The sequence below is a fragment of the Eulemur rufifrons genome, chromosome 23 (assembly GCF_041146395.1).
Source record: "Eulemur rufifrons isolate Redbay chromosome 23, OSU_ERuf_1, whole genome shotgun sequence".
In the NCBI taxonomy this organism is placed as follows: Eukaryota; Metazoa; Chordata; class Mammalia; order Primates; family Lemuridae; genus Eulemur; species Eulemur rufifrons.
The window spans coordinates 30321043-30341401 of record NC_091005.1 but is presented as its reverse complement, the minus strand read 5'-3'; the positions used below and the strand labels follow the sequence as shown (position 1 = coordinate 30341401).

Here is a 20359-nt window from a genome sequence, read left to right as displayed (position 1 = left end):
GATCTAAACTTAAAAGCTAAAACTATAAAACTCTTAGAAGAAACCATTGGGAAAAATCTTCATGACATCGTATTTGATGATTTCATGGATATGACACCAAAAACACAGGCAGCAAAAGAAAACATAAGCCAGTTGCGGTCACTCAGACCTGTAATCCTAACACTTTGGGACGCTGAGGCTGGAAGATCACTTGAGGCCAGGAGCTTGAGACCAGCCTGGGCAACAGAGCAAGACCTTATCTCTACAAAACAAAAACAAAACAAAAAAAGAATAAATAAATTGGACTTCATCAAAATTAAAAACTTTTGTGCATCAAAGGACGCTATTAAGAAAGTGGAAAAAACCCTACACAATGGGAGAAAATACTTGCAAAACATATATCTGATAAGGGATTGATATCCAGAATATATAAAGAACTCCTACAATTCAATCACCAAAAAAAAAACCGAGTTAAAAAATGGGCAAGGGATTTGAATACACATTTCTCCAAGGAAGATACACAGATGGCCAACAAGCATATGAGAAGATACTCAGTCAGCATCATTAGTCGTTAGAGAAATTAACTCAAAACCACAATGAGATATTTCTTCACACTCAGTAGGATGGCTGTAATTAAAAAAAATTAAAAGCAATGGCAAGGATGTGGAGAAATTGGAACCTTTGTGTATTGCCAATAAGAATGTCAAATAGTGCGGCCACTGTGGAAAACATTTTGGTAGTTCTTTGAAAAGTTAAACGGAGAACTACAATATTATCCAGGAATTCCATTCCTAAGTATACATTCAAAAGAATTGAAAGCAGGGACTTAAACGTATTTGTACGCTCATGTTTATAGTAGCATTAGTCACATTAGCCAAAAGGTGGAAACAACCCAAGTGTCTGTCAACAGGTGAATGGAAAAACAAAATATGGTATATACATACAACGGAATATGATTCAGTTTTTAAAAAGAGGAAAATTCTAATACATGCTACAACATGGATGAACCTTGAAAATGTGGCTAAGTGAAATAAACCAGACACAAAAGGAAAAATATTGTTAGGAGGTATCTGAGGTAGTCAAATTCATAGAAACAGCAAGCGGAATGATAGTTACCAGGGATGCAGGGAGTGGAAAATGGAGAGTTATTATTTATTGGGTACAGACTTTATGCTAGAGATGATGAAAAGTTTTGGATATAGATAGTGGTGATGGTTGCAACACCGGTGTGAATGTGTTTAATGCCACTGAATATACACTTGCAAATGGTTAAAGTGATAAATATTATGCTATATATGTTTTACATAATAAAAGCAGCTTTAAAAAAAAAAAAGATGAGGCTAAGGAACTTTCCCAAAGTTACAGTTTGTAAGTGAACAAGCTAGACTTCAAACCCAGGCTCTCTGACTTTGCATTGCACAAGGCTCAGTAGATGATTCTTGAAATCAGTGCTATCCTGTGTCTCCCTATTAGCTGGCGCCATTTTCTTAACTGAAGCATTCATTTTCTGGGCCTGTATTCTAATGATGGAAAATTTTGAAGTATAGGTTATTTCTGAGTTTATAGTTTATAACCCAGCTGCTATACGTAAATTATCATCGTTTATATTTTAATGTCTAGTTGCATTAGAAATAGCTCTCCCCACCCCCAACTGCCTCGGTGCTCAAAGCACTGAATTCAGTTAAGGGATTGAATATCCTAAAGCATTGGTTACATAATTGTGGATTGGCTTTCACCCATCCAGCTTTGCCTCCGCCTGCGACAGTGAAACACAGGCTGGCAACAGTAATTAGATCTCAGAAAAGCTTGTCTCAAAGCACCACAGACTAGAGAAACTTGCGGGCTCTTGTGCGCACTGGCCGAAGTTTCAGCGTGCCACTGCCTTTCATCTTCAGAGTGACCTTAGCCAGGTAGTGCTTTTCTGTCTGTGCATTAATTTTACTTAGGCAATGATGCCTACATGCTTTTTCTATTCTGAGATCAACATATAGCTAAACTGATCATCTGAGTGCTTTCCCACCGTTGGTCATTGTATTGCTGGAATACGCTGTAGAAAGAGCAGCAAGCAGAAAATCTCCCATTTCCACAAGCTACTGAGTAACCTAGTAATTGCTAGATTTTGTGAAATAAATGGATGCTATGAACGAAGTTAGAAAGATCAGGGAAGACTTTCTAGAACATGGTCGAGCCAAACTGTTCAAGTGACATTACAGAGGTGTGATTATAAAAATATATAAAACTCAAGATTTACACATATGATGCAGTATGTATATTGCATATTGCACTTGGCAGTCTACAGAGGGTTTTCTTTTTAAGTCTCACAACAATCCTGCAGAGATAGGTAATGAGAGGTCTGATGCTTTGCATAGCATAATTTGCTCTGTCCAATAGCCATCTCAGAGTAGAAACTCTGAATTTTTGTTTTCCCTCCTGTATCACTTATGATTTAGCCTTGAAAAGGAGCCCAGTGGAGGCCAGAAGGAGAGTGGACTAGGAGAACCCTTTAACCCTAAAGGTCATGCTGGAATCATTTAGTGACACCCAGGATGTCTCCAGTTATAAGGGTCTACTATTGTTAAACATATTCAGTAATCACTTTTGAAAGGAAAAGAGTTAGTGAAAAAACAATTCTTTTAATTTCACAATATAAGAATGGAAGAATCATAGCAAAACTACAATAAATATAGAGATATATAATGTTAGGTAACTGTATAATTATACATGTATCATGTACAACAGTCACTTTCAGAAGGAAGAGAGTATGTAAAAAAGGTAATAAAAGAAAGATTTTAGAACCAAACATTTCATGAGACAGTACAAGAAATAGAAAAAGTATGGCAAACTAAAAGAAAAAGAAGGCTAGGAATGAGATAGAGCCAAATATTTCCTACATTTTTAAAACCTCTGCTCCTCATTTTAGGTTTCTGACCCCAGATTATGTAATATTTTTCTTTCCTCATACTGGCCTTACAAAGACCAGTAGAGAGGGTGGTCTGATAGATCAGTGGGGTCCTGCTCCCTGTATGTCTAGGCCAAACCAAACTCAGTCAGCACTTTGACAAGATATCAGCCAATCAGGGCTCTTAGGCAGGTAAAGGAAGCGGTCCATTGTTAAAGGGATTTCAGACCAGGCTTTGTGTTCCCTTACCCTGGCACTGGTAATTATTAACATATTTATTTATGCTGGAAAACGATAACCTGAGTTGAGCTATGTGCCTACGAAAGAGGCGTTGCTTATGTGGGTTCCATCATTTCCAAGCTCGTGTTGCCCGTTAGAAAATGAGACACCTGAGCAAACTTCCCTGAGGAGGGAATTGAAGAGTTTGCCACAAGCCCTAAGTTAGGTTGATCTAACAGAGAATTGTCCAAAGTCATCTATTGCATTTGACCCTTCAGTATCTGGCCTCTAGGAGTCATAAGTTGCGTAGTGCCAGACATTGTTCTTGAGTTAAGAATATAATGGTTAAAAAGAAGACAGGCAAGGTTACTGCCCTCCTGGTGCTTACACTTTAATGGGGGAGACAGATAATAAACAAATGAAAGTAAATGAACAAGGTACTATTAATACTCAGGAGGCTGAGGCAGGATCGCTTGAGCCCTAGAGTTTGAGGTTGCAGTGAGCTATGATGATGCCACTGCACTCCAGCCCAGCCAACACAGTGAGACCATGTCTCCAAAACAGAAAATGAACAAGGCAGTTGCAGATACCACCCTGGAGGGGGTCTTGAAAGATTAATTCTTCTATCTGTGTTCCACAGATACGCAAAGTGAATTTTTTCAGTGCATAAAAGGGACTGAACTATTGAAGTCCACTGTGCTTCTGTTTGATATTTACTGCTCATGAATTCTCAAACCTGCAAATCACAACTTCTAAATAAACCTTTCTCTCTTAGGTTGCAAAGAACACGTCTTAGAAGATGCAAAGCCTGAATCTATCAATGATGCTACTGACTTGGCCCTACCACCCGAAATGCCAATTTTGATTGATTTCCATGCTCTGAAAGACATCCTTGGGCCCCCGATGTATGAAATGGAGGTGATCATTCTCATTTCTTCGTTGATACTCACCAGTTTACTCTTCTGGTTGCTTAATATATCAAGGGAGAAGTAGAATGGGGTGTTTCCAGAGGCTGAATTTTGTCTTAGGATTGGAAATTTGTTTTCTGTGTGATACTGCATTTTAGTACTTAATGGGATAACATGACTATTGCAGGGAGCCAGAGACCCTGGCCGTATCCTCTTTTAGAAACCCAGTTTCATTCGATTCTTTGTCATCCAGTTCCATCTTAAGACCAGTGTCTCTCAACCTTTCTCCTTAGAAAAATTCTAGATTCCTATATGTGCTTTAATGAAGGATTTTTTGTGTGCTGTCAAGGGCTTGGGGGAGGAGCTAGGGAATCAACGTGATAAATGTCAGAAAACATAAGCAGAGCTTTAGCTCCAGACTGCTGCTAGTTCAGACCCAGGTGGCATCTTTTAGGAATGTCTTGTTTCATTGTTAATAGTTTCTTTAGGGTTAAATCCATGTATAGGTCGAGCCCTATTTTCATCTTTTCCCCCACCTATACCTCACGGCAGAAGGGCCTGGGCCCCAGGACTGAGTTGAGAGAGCTGATGGAAACAGGTGTCAGAACATAACTGCTGAGGGCGTTATGAACTATTTCCTAGGGTGCTCGGAGGAGCTTTTGTAGGTTAGTTACTAGAAAAAGTTTGTGTTATACTACTGAATGTAGCTTTACCCTCACCTTCTTGTCAATTTAAGGAAAAAAATACTTTCAGAAAAGAAATCTGATAAATTATACATAGATAACCTAAAATTTGAAATCATACCAGTAGACATGGTTTCCTCAGGTTCTTAACAACTCAGAAGAGGAAAACAGTGCCCAGACCCACCTTGTTTATCCACTCAAATTCTGAGCTGGTCGTGAACACTGATGAGCTGCTCGGCAAAGCTCTCAGCTACTTTCTTCTTGGTCCAGAAATAAGCAGTTTGTCAGTTTTAAGATACCTGTTGTTTTTTCCATCTTGTTTACCGTTGTCAGTAAATCTGGACTTGAACAGTAGAATCAGAGACATTATTTTGGTTATCTGAATTCTTAAGATATCACAGATTTGAATTTTGAAGTGTTGAAAGAACTTGAATAAAACTTTGTTGGTTTAGAAGGTGAACAAAACCTGCTTTCTCATTCTGAGAGAATCCAATAATTTCGTGAGTGAAGATGTAAATAGGTTCTGACTCCTGCTTGGCTGATGGAGTTTTGCTCTAGGCTATCCAGAAAAGTACATTCCAGCAGTTCTTTGAGCATTTAAACTAGAACAACAAATAAAAACAAGATTGATGCATGTTTCTGTTGCATATGCCCTTCTCTCCCAGCTGTTTCTGCTGATGTTAGGCTTGGAAGCATTGCTCCCATTCCTGGGCCTTGGCAATGATAGAGCCAAAATGATAGAAGTGAGAAATTTTATAGACACTGCTTAACAGCTTTCTGTGTCAGCACTGGGGAAACTTATTTAACTTTCCTCGGAGCATCGGAGCTGTTACATGTGAACACTTTTACCAACGTGAGTCTGAAAGGAAGTCTCCAGTAGCCATGTTGCCTTTTATAAATAGCGTCTTAGAATAGAAGACCTGGTTTCTGAGAGTTTGAACATTTTGTTCATCTTTTTCACACTTGAAAGAGAGAATTCACTCTGTGGCCTGAGGTTTCTATCTCTACTATAGTGGTCTGATAAATGTCAGCCCCAAATTACTTAACCACAATCTGCCTCAGCATTTGCATCTATAAAATCAAAATTTATGAAACATTTCTTTATTGTCCATGAGGGCCATCACTGTGCTAGGAGCCTTCCATTTTAAACACAGGGAAAAGCTTAGAGAGATGAAATGAATTGTGCAAATTGGCATCAGGTGCAATTAGCAGAGTGTCCTGACTCAGCTGCTGACTCCCAAGGACAGTGTTCTTTCCACTCTTCTACAGTACCCTGTCAGACCTGGAAAATTCCTGCCTTTCCCTGCTAAACATCGTGGCAGTGACGTATGGCAGTTTTTTCAAAAGGCATCTGCTTTACGTCAGGTTTCATTTTTATTCTTACCGAGTAGTGCTCTGTTTTGGAATGGGAGAGGTTGGGTTCCACTTCTAGGCCACTCCCCTGTCTGTGTCTGTCATTTGTCAGGCGCTGGGGAAGGCCCTCTCCAAATGATGCATCATTTAATCCTCAGTCATGGTGTCTTTCCAATAGCAGATGAGGAAGCAGGCTTAGAATGTTTAAATAACTTGAGAGAATACACAGCTTGTGCCAGAACTGAGATTGGTTCCAGGCCTGACTGACTGCAAAGCTTGTGCTCTGTTTATTACAGTAGAGAAACAGGGCGCAGGGACACCTGAGCAAGTCCCCTGTTCTCTGCAAGGGGTTCACAGCGGCCAGTCTTGTCTGTCCCCTTCTTTGTGCTGGCCTAGCCAGAGAATCCAAACAGGGGGATCCCACTGGGAATGCTGGAGGACATGTTGAGGTCTTCCCAAGATGTTGTAAGATACCTTTTTTTGTTTAAATGCCTGTATTCTCCATGAAGGTAAAAGTCTAAGGTCTGTCGTTTATTCTAGAAAGAGTTTCATTCGTTTAGTAAGTACTTATTAAGGTTATGACGTGCTTCTGGCAACACAGTAGTAAACAAGCACGGTGTGATCTCTACCTTCATGCAGCTTACTTTCAGGGAAAAAATAGACAAGTAAACAAATACCACAAATTGAGATTGATGCTATAAAGAAAACCAGCAGGGTGATACTGAGGGAGTAGCTGCTCTGGCTGTATCTGAGACCCACTTTCGAGGCAGATGGGACAACGGGAGAGGTCGACGTGCTGGTGGATGACATTTGAGGAAGGGTCCGTATGTAGTGCCCTCTGCTGAGATGGAGGAGACGGGGGAGCGGGGGGAGGGGATGTTGCAAAGAAAACAGCTCTTTCTAACAGGCTGGCTCTGAAATACCTGTGCGGCATCGGAGTGGAGACGTTGGGACTGCAGATCTGCTCTGAGAAGAGATCCACGGCGCAGATGTGAGTCGGAGACTTGTCAGAAAATAGAGGATGTTTGGAGCCCCAGAAATATTGAGATCATCTAAGAAGAAAGTATCCATAGGAAACGGCAGGTGGGCTAGGAGCGGGCCCTGAAGAACACCATTGTTCAGCGATCACATAGAGGGCCCGAGGAGCCAACAAAAAAGAGAAAAGCTGGGAAAAAAGAAAAGAGAGTAAGAAGGAACAAGCAGGGGAGAGGAAAACAGAGATGTTGTGCTGCCGTAAAAACAAAAGAAGAGAATATTTCAAGAAGGAGAGAACATAAAAATGTGTTTACTGTTTGTGGCGGGATTATAGAAGATAAGGTCAGGAACATGTGTATTGAATTGGAAAGCACAGAGGCGGCTGACCTTGGAAGAGATTTCACAGGGAGTGGGGATGGCAGATTTGGAGTATGCTGAAGAGAGAATGGGAGACGAGGAAATAGAACATACGTAGGCAACCGTTCAGAAGTTTGGCTGTGAATGACTTAGAGAAATGAGGCAGCTAGAGGGGAATACGGACGACAGAGGGAGAATGTTTTCAGATAGTAGCTGCCGATAAGAATAATCCAGTAGACGGCACGACTGATGTTGCTGAGGAAGAGGTGGTACAACAGAAACAAAGTCTCCAGGAAAGTGGGGTGTCATGGGGCCCAGAATGGCTTGTGATAAGAGAAGGGATACCCCTTTGTAGGGTACTATGAAGAAAGGGACAAGAATACTGAGTTATTTACAAGGAGAAGATTATGATGATGGAGCAACAGTATGTTAGTTGAACAAGGAGAGGCGTGAAGCCAGCACAGAGCTGGTGTGTAATGAGAAATGGCTAGAGTTTATGGCATGAGTACAAGGGTGCCAGAAGGGTAAGAACATGAGGGTCGGGGCCCAGGTGCGGTGGCTCACGCCTGTGATCCCAGTGCTTTGGGAGGCCGAGGTGGGAGGATTGCTTGAGCCAGGAGGTGGAGACCAGTCTGGGGAACACAGTGAGACCCCATTTCTACAAAAATAGAAAACTCAGCTGGGCACGGTGGCATAGGTCTGTAGTCCTATGTGGGAGGCTGAGGCAGGAGGATCACTTGAGCCCAGGAGTTTGAGGTTGCAGTGAGCTATGATGATGCCACTCCACTCTAGTCAGGGTGACAGAGTGGACCCTGTCTTTAAAAAAAAAAAAAAAGAGGGTCAGGAGGTCTGTTGGTGATAAGGACCTGGAAGAGTGTCTCTGACTGAGTTCAGGAGGTGTTGAAAGGACTGAGAAGCCAAGTTTTGGATGGGCTTCATGTGCTCGCTGTAGACACCCAGGATGACAGCAGGAGTTAGGGGGATAAGGAAGGAGAAGAGTCTTTCTGAATGTAGAAGATAGTGAGGAGAGAGATGGTAAAGCCAGCTGCCATGAACAGGGGCTTACTAGAAGGGAGGAAGAATAAGGTCTGAAAGTAGCAGGGAGGCCTCTTAATCACCAGGTGATAAGCCCAAGCTCCTTGAGTTTCATGTCTTCCTCTGCTACGTGGGGGTGGTTATATGTGTGCCATTACAGAGTCGGGGGGTGGGGTATGGGGTGAGTTACTATATATAAAGCACTCAACATAATGCCCAGTACATACTAAGAAAATGAACAAATACTTGTTCCTGCAACTACCGTACTCCCCTAAAAACAGATAGACCTATCCCCAATCACCAAAAAAACCCTTGTTTTTTTAAATCCTAATTTCGTGTCCATATTTACTAACCTTATACCACTCTTTATTGTTCTTCACTTTCATTGAATATAAGTCTACAAAAATATATCAGTACCCAAAAATGTTACTGACTTAGCAGACTGGCAGTTAGAGAGAAAGCTGAGAAGGCACACTTTTGCTAATGAGTTAGATCCCTTTGGAAGTCTCTCAACAGGTTGAAAAATGGGCTCTAGGAACTTAGTCTAGATTTCAAATTTAGGAACAGTATTATAGGCCACCTTCTCAAATACAGCAACATTTTCTAAAGAAAAAACATCAGCTAAGCTCACTTTTTAAAAGTAAAATAAAAGGTCTCCCTATACTATTGGAGACAGAGTGTGGAAGAACAGGAGGGGCACGGGTGTCCCCAGGCAGCCTGGACTTGGGTCACGCTGCTTACGCCACCACAACACAGGCTTGGCGTAGAGCACTTCCTCCAGCTCTTAGGAGGAACCATCTAAGCAAGTGGGCTTATTCCTAGGTAGGGGGTAGGTAGTAGCTCATTCTCCAGCTGTGCTTCTATCCTCCCTAGTGGAAGACAAGATCCTGGGTTTTCTGCCTCCTGAAGCCTGCATGAAAACAGTAGGTCGCCAAAGGAGTCAGGCTGCTTTTAGGAGGGAGAATGGACCAGAGGCACCCCCAAAACAGCAAAGGACCAGTGTACCCAGATGGATAGAGGATTCTGTCATTGGACTATTCCTGACTCCATGCATGTTTCTACGTAATTGCCCACCTTATATAAAAGCCTCAGTACTGGCTTCTGACTGTGGTGTATAAGAAGACTTATCTAAAGGCTACTGCCCTGAGAAAATAATAAAAGAAAGAAGAGGATAGACGTGCAGATTTTTAAAGGCATCCTGAATAGAGTGCATTCAGAGGTGAATTCCAGGAGATTCCATCATCCTGCTTGCCTTTCAAGCAAATAAAATGAGCTGGTAGAAGTGAGGAATACAAACACTAAGTGGCCCAGAGAATCACGGTAGTAAGTGATGTCTCTCTCCCGCTCCACTCACGCATGCTGAGCCACGGCCTGTCTCCGCGCTGCTGCGCCCACCGCCGGGCCCAGGGCCCCGTCAGGGGTCGCTCGTGCCAGGGAAAGCCCCGCTGACAGGATCGGAGAGCAGCTGGTTCCCAGCAGCACCAGCGCCAGGCCAGACTGGGGCGACGGCCGTGCTGCTTTGAGAAATGACAGTGGTGGGAAGCAGAGCCTGCCCACCCCTTGTCGGAGTGCCACTGAAACCAGTCCACAGCTAGAAAACTCAAATAGCATTAACTCAAGGCTTAGGATCTCGGTACGAAGACTTTATGAAGAGGTTGCCAGATGGATAGCTTCTGGGGTGACAGCCCTGGCAGGAGCATCAAAAGTGCTGTATGAGCTACCAAAGAAGCCAGCTGACAGTGGAAACTCACTACAGAACAAACGCACACAGACCACAGCAGTCTGACAGCGCAGGTTTTGCATTTAGCATTGCACCAAGCTTGTCCCTGGAAACAAGGCCCACAAAATTACATACCTCCATTTCTTGGCACCGGCTGCCCCTTCTCGTTAAGACTCTACCCAGCCTCTCCTGTGACACTTGAACCCTCTCCTTAGAGAGGGACCTTTGCCTCTTCAGGGCTCCCTGTAGATATTAATAAAAGCACTTTGGAGATACCTTGTTGTGGCTCCCCACGCCGGAGTACAGTTATTCCTTTGTCTGATGTCCTTACGGAGTCTGTCAGTTCCAGGAGGTGTCCATTGTGCCCTATGACCTGGCTCAGGATACTTGGTGAATGACTTTTGAATGAATGTAAAATCGTGGTCCCTCTGATGGATCTATTAATGTTGGTCTAGGCTTGGAAGAGTCGTGAAAAATTGCATATATTCACTATTTCAATCAAATATTACTATTTTTAGTTGATCAAGAAGGAAGAACATGTGAAACTGGCAATGATTCGATATGTAAGTGCTCATTAAAAACTGATATCCATGAAGTATTAGGAATGCAACCCGTACATTAAAAGACACATTCTATTTTTCTTAGTTTTTTCCTTAAATATTTGAAATACTTCCTCAATCTGCATATTGACCTTATTGATAGAATTATTGCAGAAGAATTTGAGCATTTCTTTGAACGAGATTTATTTAACAGATAAGGAAAGCACAGATATTTATTTAACAGATAAGGAAAGCACAGTAATAGGACAAGTGGGAAACTGAACAATAAAAACGAACTCGAGACACACACGTGCCACGTCGACAGTAACACGTTCTGAACTTCACTCCTGGGCCTGTCTTGGCTGATGTGGCTGATGATTCCACAAAGCAGTAATGGGAACAGACGCTGACAGGAAAGTCCTGGTGGATAAACATTGTTTTGAAATCATGTTGTCACTTATTTGCTATAAAACACAAATCGTTCTGTGTAAAGGGGTTAAGATGGCTGAAAAACTGCCTGCATTCAAAAGCAAGAAAGCAGCATGTATCGTATCCTTTAAATTCGTATTTGCTTACACTCCATCTTTTCTGAAGGAGAAACAGATGGAAACTGGGTGCTTTTGATTGTTAAAGTTTCGGAGCACATGCCCTGGAAGAGTGTGACTCCAAGTCTAAGAATTAAAAGTTCTTTACTTCCTAGATAACTATTAGCCTTGATCACAGAAATTCCAGGTTTCATAGTAACTTCAGTTCTCCCACCCATGTATGTTGACGTTACACAGGCTTGTCATTAGTCCCAACTTCAGGTTCGCACTAGAACACTTACTGTCAAGTCAGAATGGTAACTGTGAGCGTGGACGCCTTTGGTTTGGCCACAAGCACTGACCTGCCCCGCCCACGCTTTCCAGTCCACCGTTCACCTGTTACTCCCACCCGAAGCACTAGGACTCCCGCAGATGGGGACTGTTGGAAAACTGGCTTGGTTTCTTGAAGCAACATGGTAATCAACAGGACTCTTACTACTGCTTCTTTGGGATACTTTTGGCATTATTTTGACAATGAGTTTTGAGGATTCAAATGTAAGAAAGGGATTATTCATGGTATAGCTAACAAAATTATATCAAATGACTTTTTATGTTAAATTAAACATGATTCAGTATGTTGAGGATAATTCTTTAGGATTAGTTCACCCAGCCTTAGAAAGGAATCATGTAATTTTAAAAAAAAAGACAAAAAACAGGAATTAGAGCCAGGTGTGGTGGCGTGCGTCTGTAGTCTCCGCTACTGGGGAGGCTGAGGCAGGAGGATCACTTGAGCCCGGGAGTTTGAGATCGATGTGGGCAGCATAGCAAGACCCCACCTCAAAAACTAACAAACAATAACAACAAAAAAACCACAGGAATCCCTGGCAAATTTTCATTCAAACTAGATGTTGTCCAGGTACAGAGAATTGATTTTATGTTAGAAAAAACAAACTTTGTAAACAGTTTTATGAATAGTTTGTATTTTTGTTAATTAATCCTAATCTTTTGCATATTGATTGATCTTTCGTGTCTTTCCCCTGAAGTCATCACAGCAGGCGAGCGCCGAGGCCAGAGGGGAGTGTGAGCCGTGCTGCGTGTGCCGCGGCGGCTCAGCCCACGCTGGAGTTTGGCCTCCGAATCTCTGAAGCTTTAAAATAGACTATTATGTTTACTACTGAAAATAAACACCCAGTAGCTTCAATGGATGCCACACATGATTTTAGAATAAATTTTAAAATCAGGATTTTCACTGTCCAGGCCCCTTGGAAAGGGAATAAGCATTAGCAGCCCAGCCTTGCAGGCAGAAACTAACGCCACAGACTCCTCCTCGGGGGAACGTTGCCCCTCAGTAGAAAAGTCTCGTGTTTGGGTTAGTGCTCGGTTGACACATTTTGCTCAGTTCCTCTGACATGAATAACTCCTGTAGGGTGGGAAATTTGGAAATTCAAAGGGCACAGTGAAAGTTAGTATTATTGTTTTTCAACTGTTACTTTTTATTTGCTTTCATGACTTGGATGTATTACCCTCTGGGCTCAGGATCTCAGGTAATGAGCAGGTTCGGTTTAAAATGGCAGCCAGGCCGTGGATAGGCTAGTGGTATTTTATAATCTCTGCAGCAATAACAGAGAAAGTAAAGGTAAGTGGCAGAGAAGTAAAATCTAGGCTTTGTGATAAATCTCTTCACACTTGGCCTCTGGAGCTCACACTTCCTAAATGTGTCCTAACGAGAGTTTCTACTTTCTGAAACAAATTCATGATTACCTAAAATGAAGTTAGGTTCTGGAGTATGTATAATATGCAGCCTAAGAAAAATGCTTAAATAGATAAAACTATTGGGTTTATTCCTTGAAAACTAGGGCACATGTAACTAGATCTGGCTCTTAAAAATCAAAGTTATTCACACGTATTTTAAGGTAAAATTGCTTCTGATAAATGCTAAAGAGAAGCGTAGGTATTTCTTCTGGCAGAAAGCCAGACAGTAAGCGGTAAATGTGACTCGGAATCATGTTAGGTAGTAATGACTTTGAGGTAAACGGCTTAAGTCTCTTACGGAAAAAGCAGACTCCTGCAGAGCAGGATGATGAGTCCCCCTGAAAGTACTTCGGCACCTGTTGACCTAACTCCGATCATTTTTCTCTTCTCTTTCCAGGTATCTCAGCGTTTGAGTCAGCCAGGAGTGGCGATCGGTTTGGCTTGGACTCCCTTAGGTGGAGAAATCATGTTTGTGGAGGCGAGTCGGATGGATGGCGAAGGCCAGCTCACTCTGACTGGCCAGCTGGGGGCCATCATGAAGGAGTCTGCCCACCTGGCCATCAGCTGGCTACGCAGCAATGCGAAGAAGTACCAGCTGACCAACGGTGCGTGCCCGCGCGGCTGGACGCAGCTGCGAGGGAAGAGGAGCCCGTGGATCACAATCCAGGGGGCATCTCACAACTCTGCCACCTCTAAATTATCAGTTACGCCATTCAGTAAAGCACAAACCTTTGCTTTTGAACCCCTGTGGAAATTTTAGTTCCCATTTTAGTACTATCTGGCCTAGTGCCTGAACTAGAAACTAATTCACAAGGTTTGTTTTTAATCCTTCAAATAGAATGAAACTTTTCTTCCAGACTCTCACTCTAATTGTACCATCCATTAATATTTTGAAGGATTCATTTACCCAAAACATTCATTTTTGTCTGATTTTCTTTTTAGGAGGAAAAGAAAACAGGTTCAATTTTCCTATGTTAACGTCCTTTTTTCCTTTTTAAAGCTTTTGGAAGTTTTGATCTTCTTGACAACACAGACATCCATCTGCACTTCCCAGCTGGAGCTGTCATGAAAGATGGACCATCTGCTGGAGTTACCATAGTAACCTGTCTCGCCTCACTTTTTAGTGGGCGGCTGGTACGTTCAGATGTAGCCATGACTGGAGAAATTACACTGAGAGGTCTTGTTCTTCCAGTAAGTATGAAAAACTGATTTATATGGTTTTTAATTTTTAAAAATTAATATTTTTAAATTTAAAGTAAGAAAGGTTTACCTTCTTTATTTGAAAACCTTGGTTTTAAATATATGTTAAATTTTTATACTTGTAACTAATGCATATTTTAAAATTTTGATCAAATAAAAACTGATAATTTTGCCCATGTTTTCTAAGACTTGCTAAAGGAAAAAATACCAGTATGGTCATCAGAAATATCAGCAGTTCACATGAAGATTTGAGACCTTGTTCTATTAATAACCTACAAATTGTTAAATGTAAAATGGGATAGTAGCTCTTTTTAAGCTTTAAGCCCAATTCTTAACTTTTGAAGTTCCTTTGAGACCTTCTATCCTCCTATAGAAAACTTACATTACTAGAGTTGATAGGTTTATAGAAAAAACAACTATTGTGGAATGGAAACTCATAACGATTAACCACATCTGATTGCTAAATTTTGAAAAAATTCCATACATGTGGGGTCTTGAGGTTCCAGTCCATATCCTAAACTGCTTATAAAAACATTGTGATAAAATACACAGAACTTGAGAGAGTATTTAGGTTTTAAGTTATTAGGTACCAGTACCAGTCTACGGCAAAAGGTTGGCATGTTCATAGCAAAATGAGAAAAAAATAAAAGGAATGTTCTTTATTCTGAAAAAGTCCTTATTTTATGAATAGTGAAAGCAAATCATAGAATCGCTAATTTAGATCACTAAAAATGCTTTTTCCCCAGTTTTTTAATTTAATACAGCCATTAAATGAGAAGGTTATATGGTCATATTCTAAACTGTATTTATGATGATATATTTGTAGATCTATACTTAAAAAGAATGGCTGATCACTTTTCTCCCCCTTCCCCAGGACTCTTGCATTTCAAGAAGACAGTAGTGGCTTACACCAGCTACGCTACTAAAAGGGAATGAGGAGGTGGTTTATTGACCATAAACTCTTATTAAAGGGAATAAATTCTAACACCCAAAACTGAGTGGGGTCATTAGCTTGACAGTTCAGACATTTTCTGGGGAGACAGGAGTGTCCGGCCCATGAAACAGAACTGGAGGTAGAGCCAGTCTGTCTTCCCGACAGAAATCTCACCAGAGACAGGAAGGAAAGCAGTAGCATTTCAGAGAAAGACCTGCCGAGGCTAGAGGAAGCATAATTCAAGAACAGAGGATAGGACACGGCTTTTGGATTTAAAAGTATGGTTTTAAAACTGGTCAAAGAATTATCAGAAAAAAATTATAGTGAAAAAACAACCCGAGAGATCCAACATCTAACAGGAGCTCTAGCAAACAGGAAAATGGAATATACAAATTGTCAGAGAAATAACGGAACATTTCCTAGAATTTACAGTGTCCTCAGATGGAAAGGGACCACTGGGACAAAGCTTCCTCCTCAGGGACACGGGATGTGCAGCACCTGCAAACCGTGAGGGGAGATGGTTCCAAATCCAGTCTCGCATCACGGCCTTCCTGTCTGCCAGGTGTGAGGCTGAGATCAGCACTGCTACACGCAAGCAGTTAGTGTATCTCCCACTCCCACGACGTGCTTCGGCGCATGCAGAGGACCTCGAGAGCATGGCGGTGGGGGACCACAGCTGTGCAGGAGGCCTGGAGAGTGGCGGGTCTGGGTCGGAGCTAATGGCTGGAGGGCTCCAAGGGGGCCGTCTCTGAGGATCACATATCTAGGCGGGTGACTTGAGGGCTGTATTCGTATCTACTGCTGCAGAACACGTTACCCCAAAACTAGAATATTTGTTCTCAAAGTTTCTGTGAATGAGGAATTCAGGAGAGGCTCAGCTGGGTTCTTCTGGCCCAGGGTCTTCTCATCCTTACGATCCAGATAAAAGGCAGGCTGCAGTCTTCTGAAGGGGCTGGAAGATCTGCTTCCAAGGTGGGTCACTCACGTGACTGGCAGATCGGTCCTGGCTGGTGGCAGGAAGCCCCAGCCCCTCACTTTTGGGCTTCTCCTCTGCAAGCTGCTTGGGTGATCCCAAACATGGTAACCGGCTACCTCCAGGCAAATGATTCAAGAGAGATCCTGGTAGAAGCTCTCTTTTTTTATGACTTAACCTTGGAAGTCATATAACATCACTCCTACATTTTTTTTTTTTTAAGAGATGGGGGTCTCACTTTGTTGCACAGACTAGATTCAAACGCCTGCTCCTGGGCTCAAGCGATCCTCCTGCCTCAGCCTCCCAAGTAGCTGGGACTATAGGCATGCGGCACTACGCCACTACGCCAGCCCACAGTTTCTTATCATCAATTCACAAAGCCTAGCCCACACTGAAGAGGAGGGGAATTAGATTCACCTTTTGAAGGGACCATTGTGGACATGTTTCAAAACCACCACAAGAGCCTGGAAAGTAGAGGCTATGTTTTCTTAAGTGGCACAGAGGTCGTGGCTTTAAACCTGCAGAGAGGGAAGTAATCCTGGCCCACAGCTGAAGCTCCGCAGGAGCAGTGTGTACGGTCAGAATAATGTAATACTCTCAGAATCAGCCTAACACAAGAGTGTTGTGATTACAGAATGGAATATAAATGTTAACCTTGACAGTATTTTAAAAAAGGAATCACTGGCAAAAGAGGTACTCACACTTATGAAAAATGTAGAATTCCCTCCCTTTAAAAGGATTTAATACAGGCTGGGTGCGGTGGCTCACGCCTGTAATCTTAGCACTCTGGGAGTCCGAGGCGGGAGGATCGCTCGAGCTCAGGAGTTGGAGACCAGCCTGAGCAAGAGCAAGACCCCATCTCTACTAAAAGATAGAAAGAAATTATCTGGACAACTAAAAATAGAGAGAAAAAATTAGCCGGGCATGGTGGTGCATGCCTGTAGTCCCAGCTACTCGGGAGGCTGAGGCAGTAGGATCGCTTGAGCCCAGGAGTTTGAGGTTGCTGTGAGCTAGTCTGACACCACGGCACTCACTCTAGCCTGGGCAACAGAGCGAGACTCCGTCTCAAAAAAAAAAAAAAAAAAAAAGATTTAATACAATACTAATCAGAACAAAAAAATTTAAGTTACTACTTAGTAATCTTTTTAGTGGCTTTCCTAGCTTATATGGAAAATGGATGTTTTAAAACAGTGGTTAAATTCAGTGAAAGAAAGGTGGATTGGGGTCCCTTACAGCTTAAGGGTGATCATTACTCTTAAAGACTTTCTTCTCTCCCTCAGGTGGGTGGAATCAAAGACAAAGTGCTGGCCGCACACAGAGCGGGACTGAAGCAAATCATTATTCCTCGGAGAAATGAGAAGGACCTGGAAGGAATCCCAGGCAACGTGCGACAGGACTTAAGCTTTGTCACAGCGAGCTGCCTGGATGAAGTTCTCGATGCAGCTTTTGATGGTGGCTTTACCGTCAAGACCAGACCTGGTCTCTTAAATAGCAAACTGTAGGGCCAGATCTCAACTTTTTAGAATTTTAAGTTATAAAAGTGCCAAAAGGTACTGACAAGGTTGATTTCATTCACACCAATAGGGGTATGCAAAATGTCCCTATTTTGTAAACAATCATAACAGTAATGAACTTCATTCCGGTAGTGGCTACTGTTTATTACAGATGAGATTAATTTAATAAAATTGATAAAAGTTGAATTCTTGTCTTTAGTGGGAACTTTACTATTCCTGGAAAGACGCAGAGCAGTGGCTCTCAGTGCAGTCACTAAAACAGAAGCATCTGCACTACCTGGAACTTGCTCCAGAAACGTAAGCCCGCCGGCCCCGCTGCAGAGCACCTGAGTCGGACTCCGGAGGGGGGAACGGGGGCAGAGTTCTGTGTTTTAAGAAGCCTTGCAGGTATTTCGGATGCACAGCCAGGTTCAAGAACATGAAGGGACCACAGGAGCCTAGATAGCGGAGGATGTTTTCTTAAGTGGCACAGAGGAGGTCGTGGCTTTAAACCTGCAGAGAAGGAAGTAATCCTGGCACACCTGAAGCCCCGCAGGAGCAGTGTTTACGGTCAGAATCATGTAATACTCTCAGAATCAGCCGGAAGTCCTGGTAATGGTATCAACCATTACACCTTAAGGGAGTCTCCTGTAGACTTTATTGGATCCTGAAACCACTCAGTTAGGAGGAGAACTAGGCAAAGATGAATACATAGCCAACCGCTTGTCCTTGCGGAAAATAAAAGTGCTCGAGCTAAGCGAACTATGGTAAGGCTACACATCCCAATATAGGTCCCTTCGTACGCTGAGGGAAACAGCCCTCAGAACTGGTCATTTGTGTCCCGCAGTGGCGGTGCCAGCACACAGCTCAGAAAAGCCCGGTTCCCAGAGGGAGGCAGCCATCTGTCCTGGGTCAGTACCTAAGCTTGGAATCCTGACTCCTGCTATACCTGCCTTCTAGTTCTTGCTTGCCTGTGCCAATTCCCACATCCGGTGGACTTTCCAAGCCTGTTTTCTTCTGTGACTCAAGCCAGGCTATTAGTAACCATGAATTCGGGCTCTTCTGCTTGCCAGCTGTGTGAACTTTTCCTGTCTTAGTTTTCCTCATCTGTGAAATGCAAATAACAGTACCTAATTGTTACTGTGAAGATTAAGTTAGAATGCAACCTAAAATAATATGTTTTTCCCATCAGTCCTGGCCTAACCAGGACTATTTATTTAAAATAATAAATAATATTAAGCAATTTCTAATTATTATTCCAGGCAGCAAGGGACTTTAGAATCTTATGATACAAAACGTATGTAACAACAGATATGTAAGGATATGTTGGAATTTCCACGGTGAAAATGAGGTCTGCATGTTACCCAGAATACTGTGCCTCAGACCTGCTAATAAACTTTCTCTGAGTGTGTTCTGGGAGGAAAAGTCCAGACCTAGGACCAGTTATGGCACAGTTGCAGAGAAAGAACATCAGGATATTTGAAAACATTTAATTGACTTTCTTATCCACTATTATTATCATCTCTACTCTGTCATTTTACAGGGAAGGGAAAGAACTAAACTATGCCTGTTAAGTCGTTTTCAGCAACCAGAGGGAGCTACTCTGCCGTGTTCCACGCTCAACAGCCGCAGCAAAGAACATTTTTCAAACCCGTGGTTATCTGTATTTTTCCTCTCCTGTCTTGAACGTGCAGCCTTGTGCTTGTCTGTAAGCGGCATTAGGGCGTCTTCTGTGTCCTCTGGCTTTAAGCAGGCTTTGCTTTTCCAGGAGCCTCCTGAGATCCTGGCTACGTCTCACCGTGTAGGACATTTCACAGTGTGACCTTTATTTCTTCAGCAAGTTTCGGTTTCTTTTTTTTTTTTTTTTTTTAGGGGAAGGGAGAAGCTGGTTGACATCTGAACTCTTCTTTTTTTCACCTTTTTTACCGGGCAAAATATACATAAAATGTACCATATTTAAGTGTGTAATTCAGGGGCATCAGTTACATTCAGTGTTGCCAGTGTGAACACCCCACCCCTTTTTTTTTTTTAAATCATCACCACAAAGTAAAACTCTGTACCCATCGGAAAGTAACTTCCCCAATTCCACCCTCGCCCCAGACCCTGGTAACCACTATTCTAGTTTCTGTGTCTATGAATTTGCTTTCATGTACGTGAAATCATACAATAGTTGTCCGTTTGCGTCTGGCATGCCTCACAAGTTGTCAGGGTTTATCCATGTTGTAGCATGTGTCAGAATTTATGGCCAAAAAATATTCCACTGCATACATACGCCACATTTTGTTCATTCATTCATCTGTTAGTTGTTCCCACCCCTTGGGCATTATGAATAACGTTGCCATAGAGATGGGTGTACAAATAACTCTTCAGATCCCTTTCACTTCTTTTGGGCACATACCCAGAAGTGAAATTGCTAGATCATATATGCTGTGGTCTGAATATCCCCCAAAATTCATGTGTTCAACTTAATCAGCAATGTGATACTAAGAGGTAGGGTCCTTTAGGAGGTGAGATTAGGCCATGAGAGCGCCACCCTCATGAACTGATTTAGTGCCCAAGGAACCAGCCAGCTCCTTTGTGCTCTTCCATCATACAAGGACAAAGCAACAAGGTGCCACCTGAGAAGCAGAGCCTGGGCCCTCAGTAGACACTGAATCTGCCAGCACCTTGACCTTGGCCTTCAGACTCCAGAACTGTTGAGGAATTTCTATTCTTTTTAAATTACCCAGTCTCAGGTATTTTGTTATAGCAGCACAAACAACTAAGACAACGTAATTCTGTTTAACTTTTTGAGGTGTTTTCCACTGCAGCTGCAC

At 42.5% G+C, this 20359-nt stretch overlaps 1 protein-coding gene across 2 annotated transcripts in view; it reads left to right on the top strand.

Moving 5' to 3' along the window:
* Positions 1-17733, top strand: part of LONP2 (lon peptidase 2, peroxisomal) — a 105209-nt gene extending 87476 nt beyond the window's left edge. For both annotated transcript variants that reach the window (XM_069456584.1, XM_069456583.1), the window contains 4 exons: positions 3873-4015; positions 13341-13548; positions 13944-14134; positions 17331-17733. In XM_069456584.1, the coding sequence (XP_069312685.1) occupies positions 3873-4015; positions 13341-13548; positions 13944-14134; positions 17331-17552 (764 nt within the window). In that variant the 3' untranslated portion in view covers positions 17553-17733. The remainder of the gene's footprint in view (positions 1-3872; positions 4016-13340; positions 13549-13943; positions 14135-17330) is intronic.
* The last annotated feature ends 2626 nt before the right edge of the window (positions 17734-20359 follow it).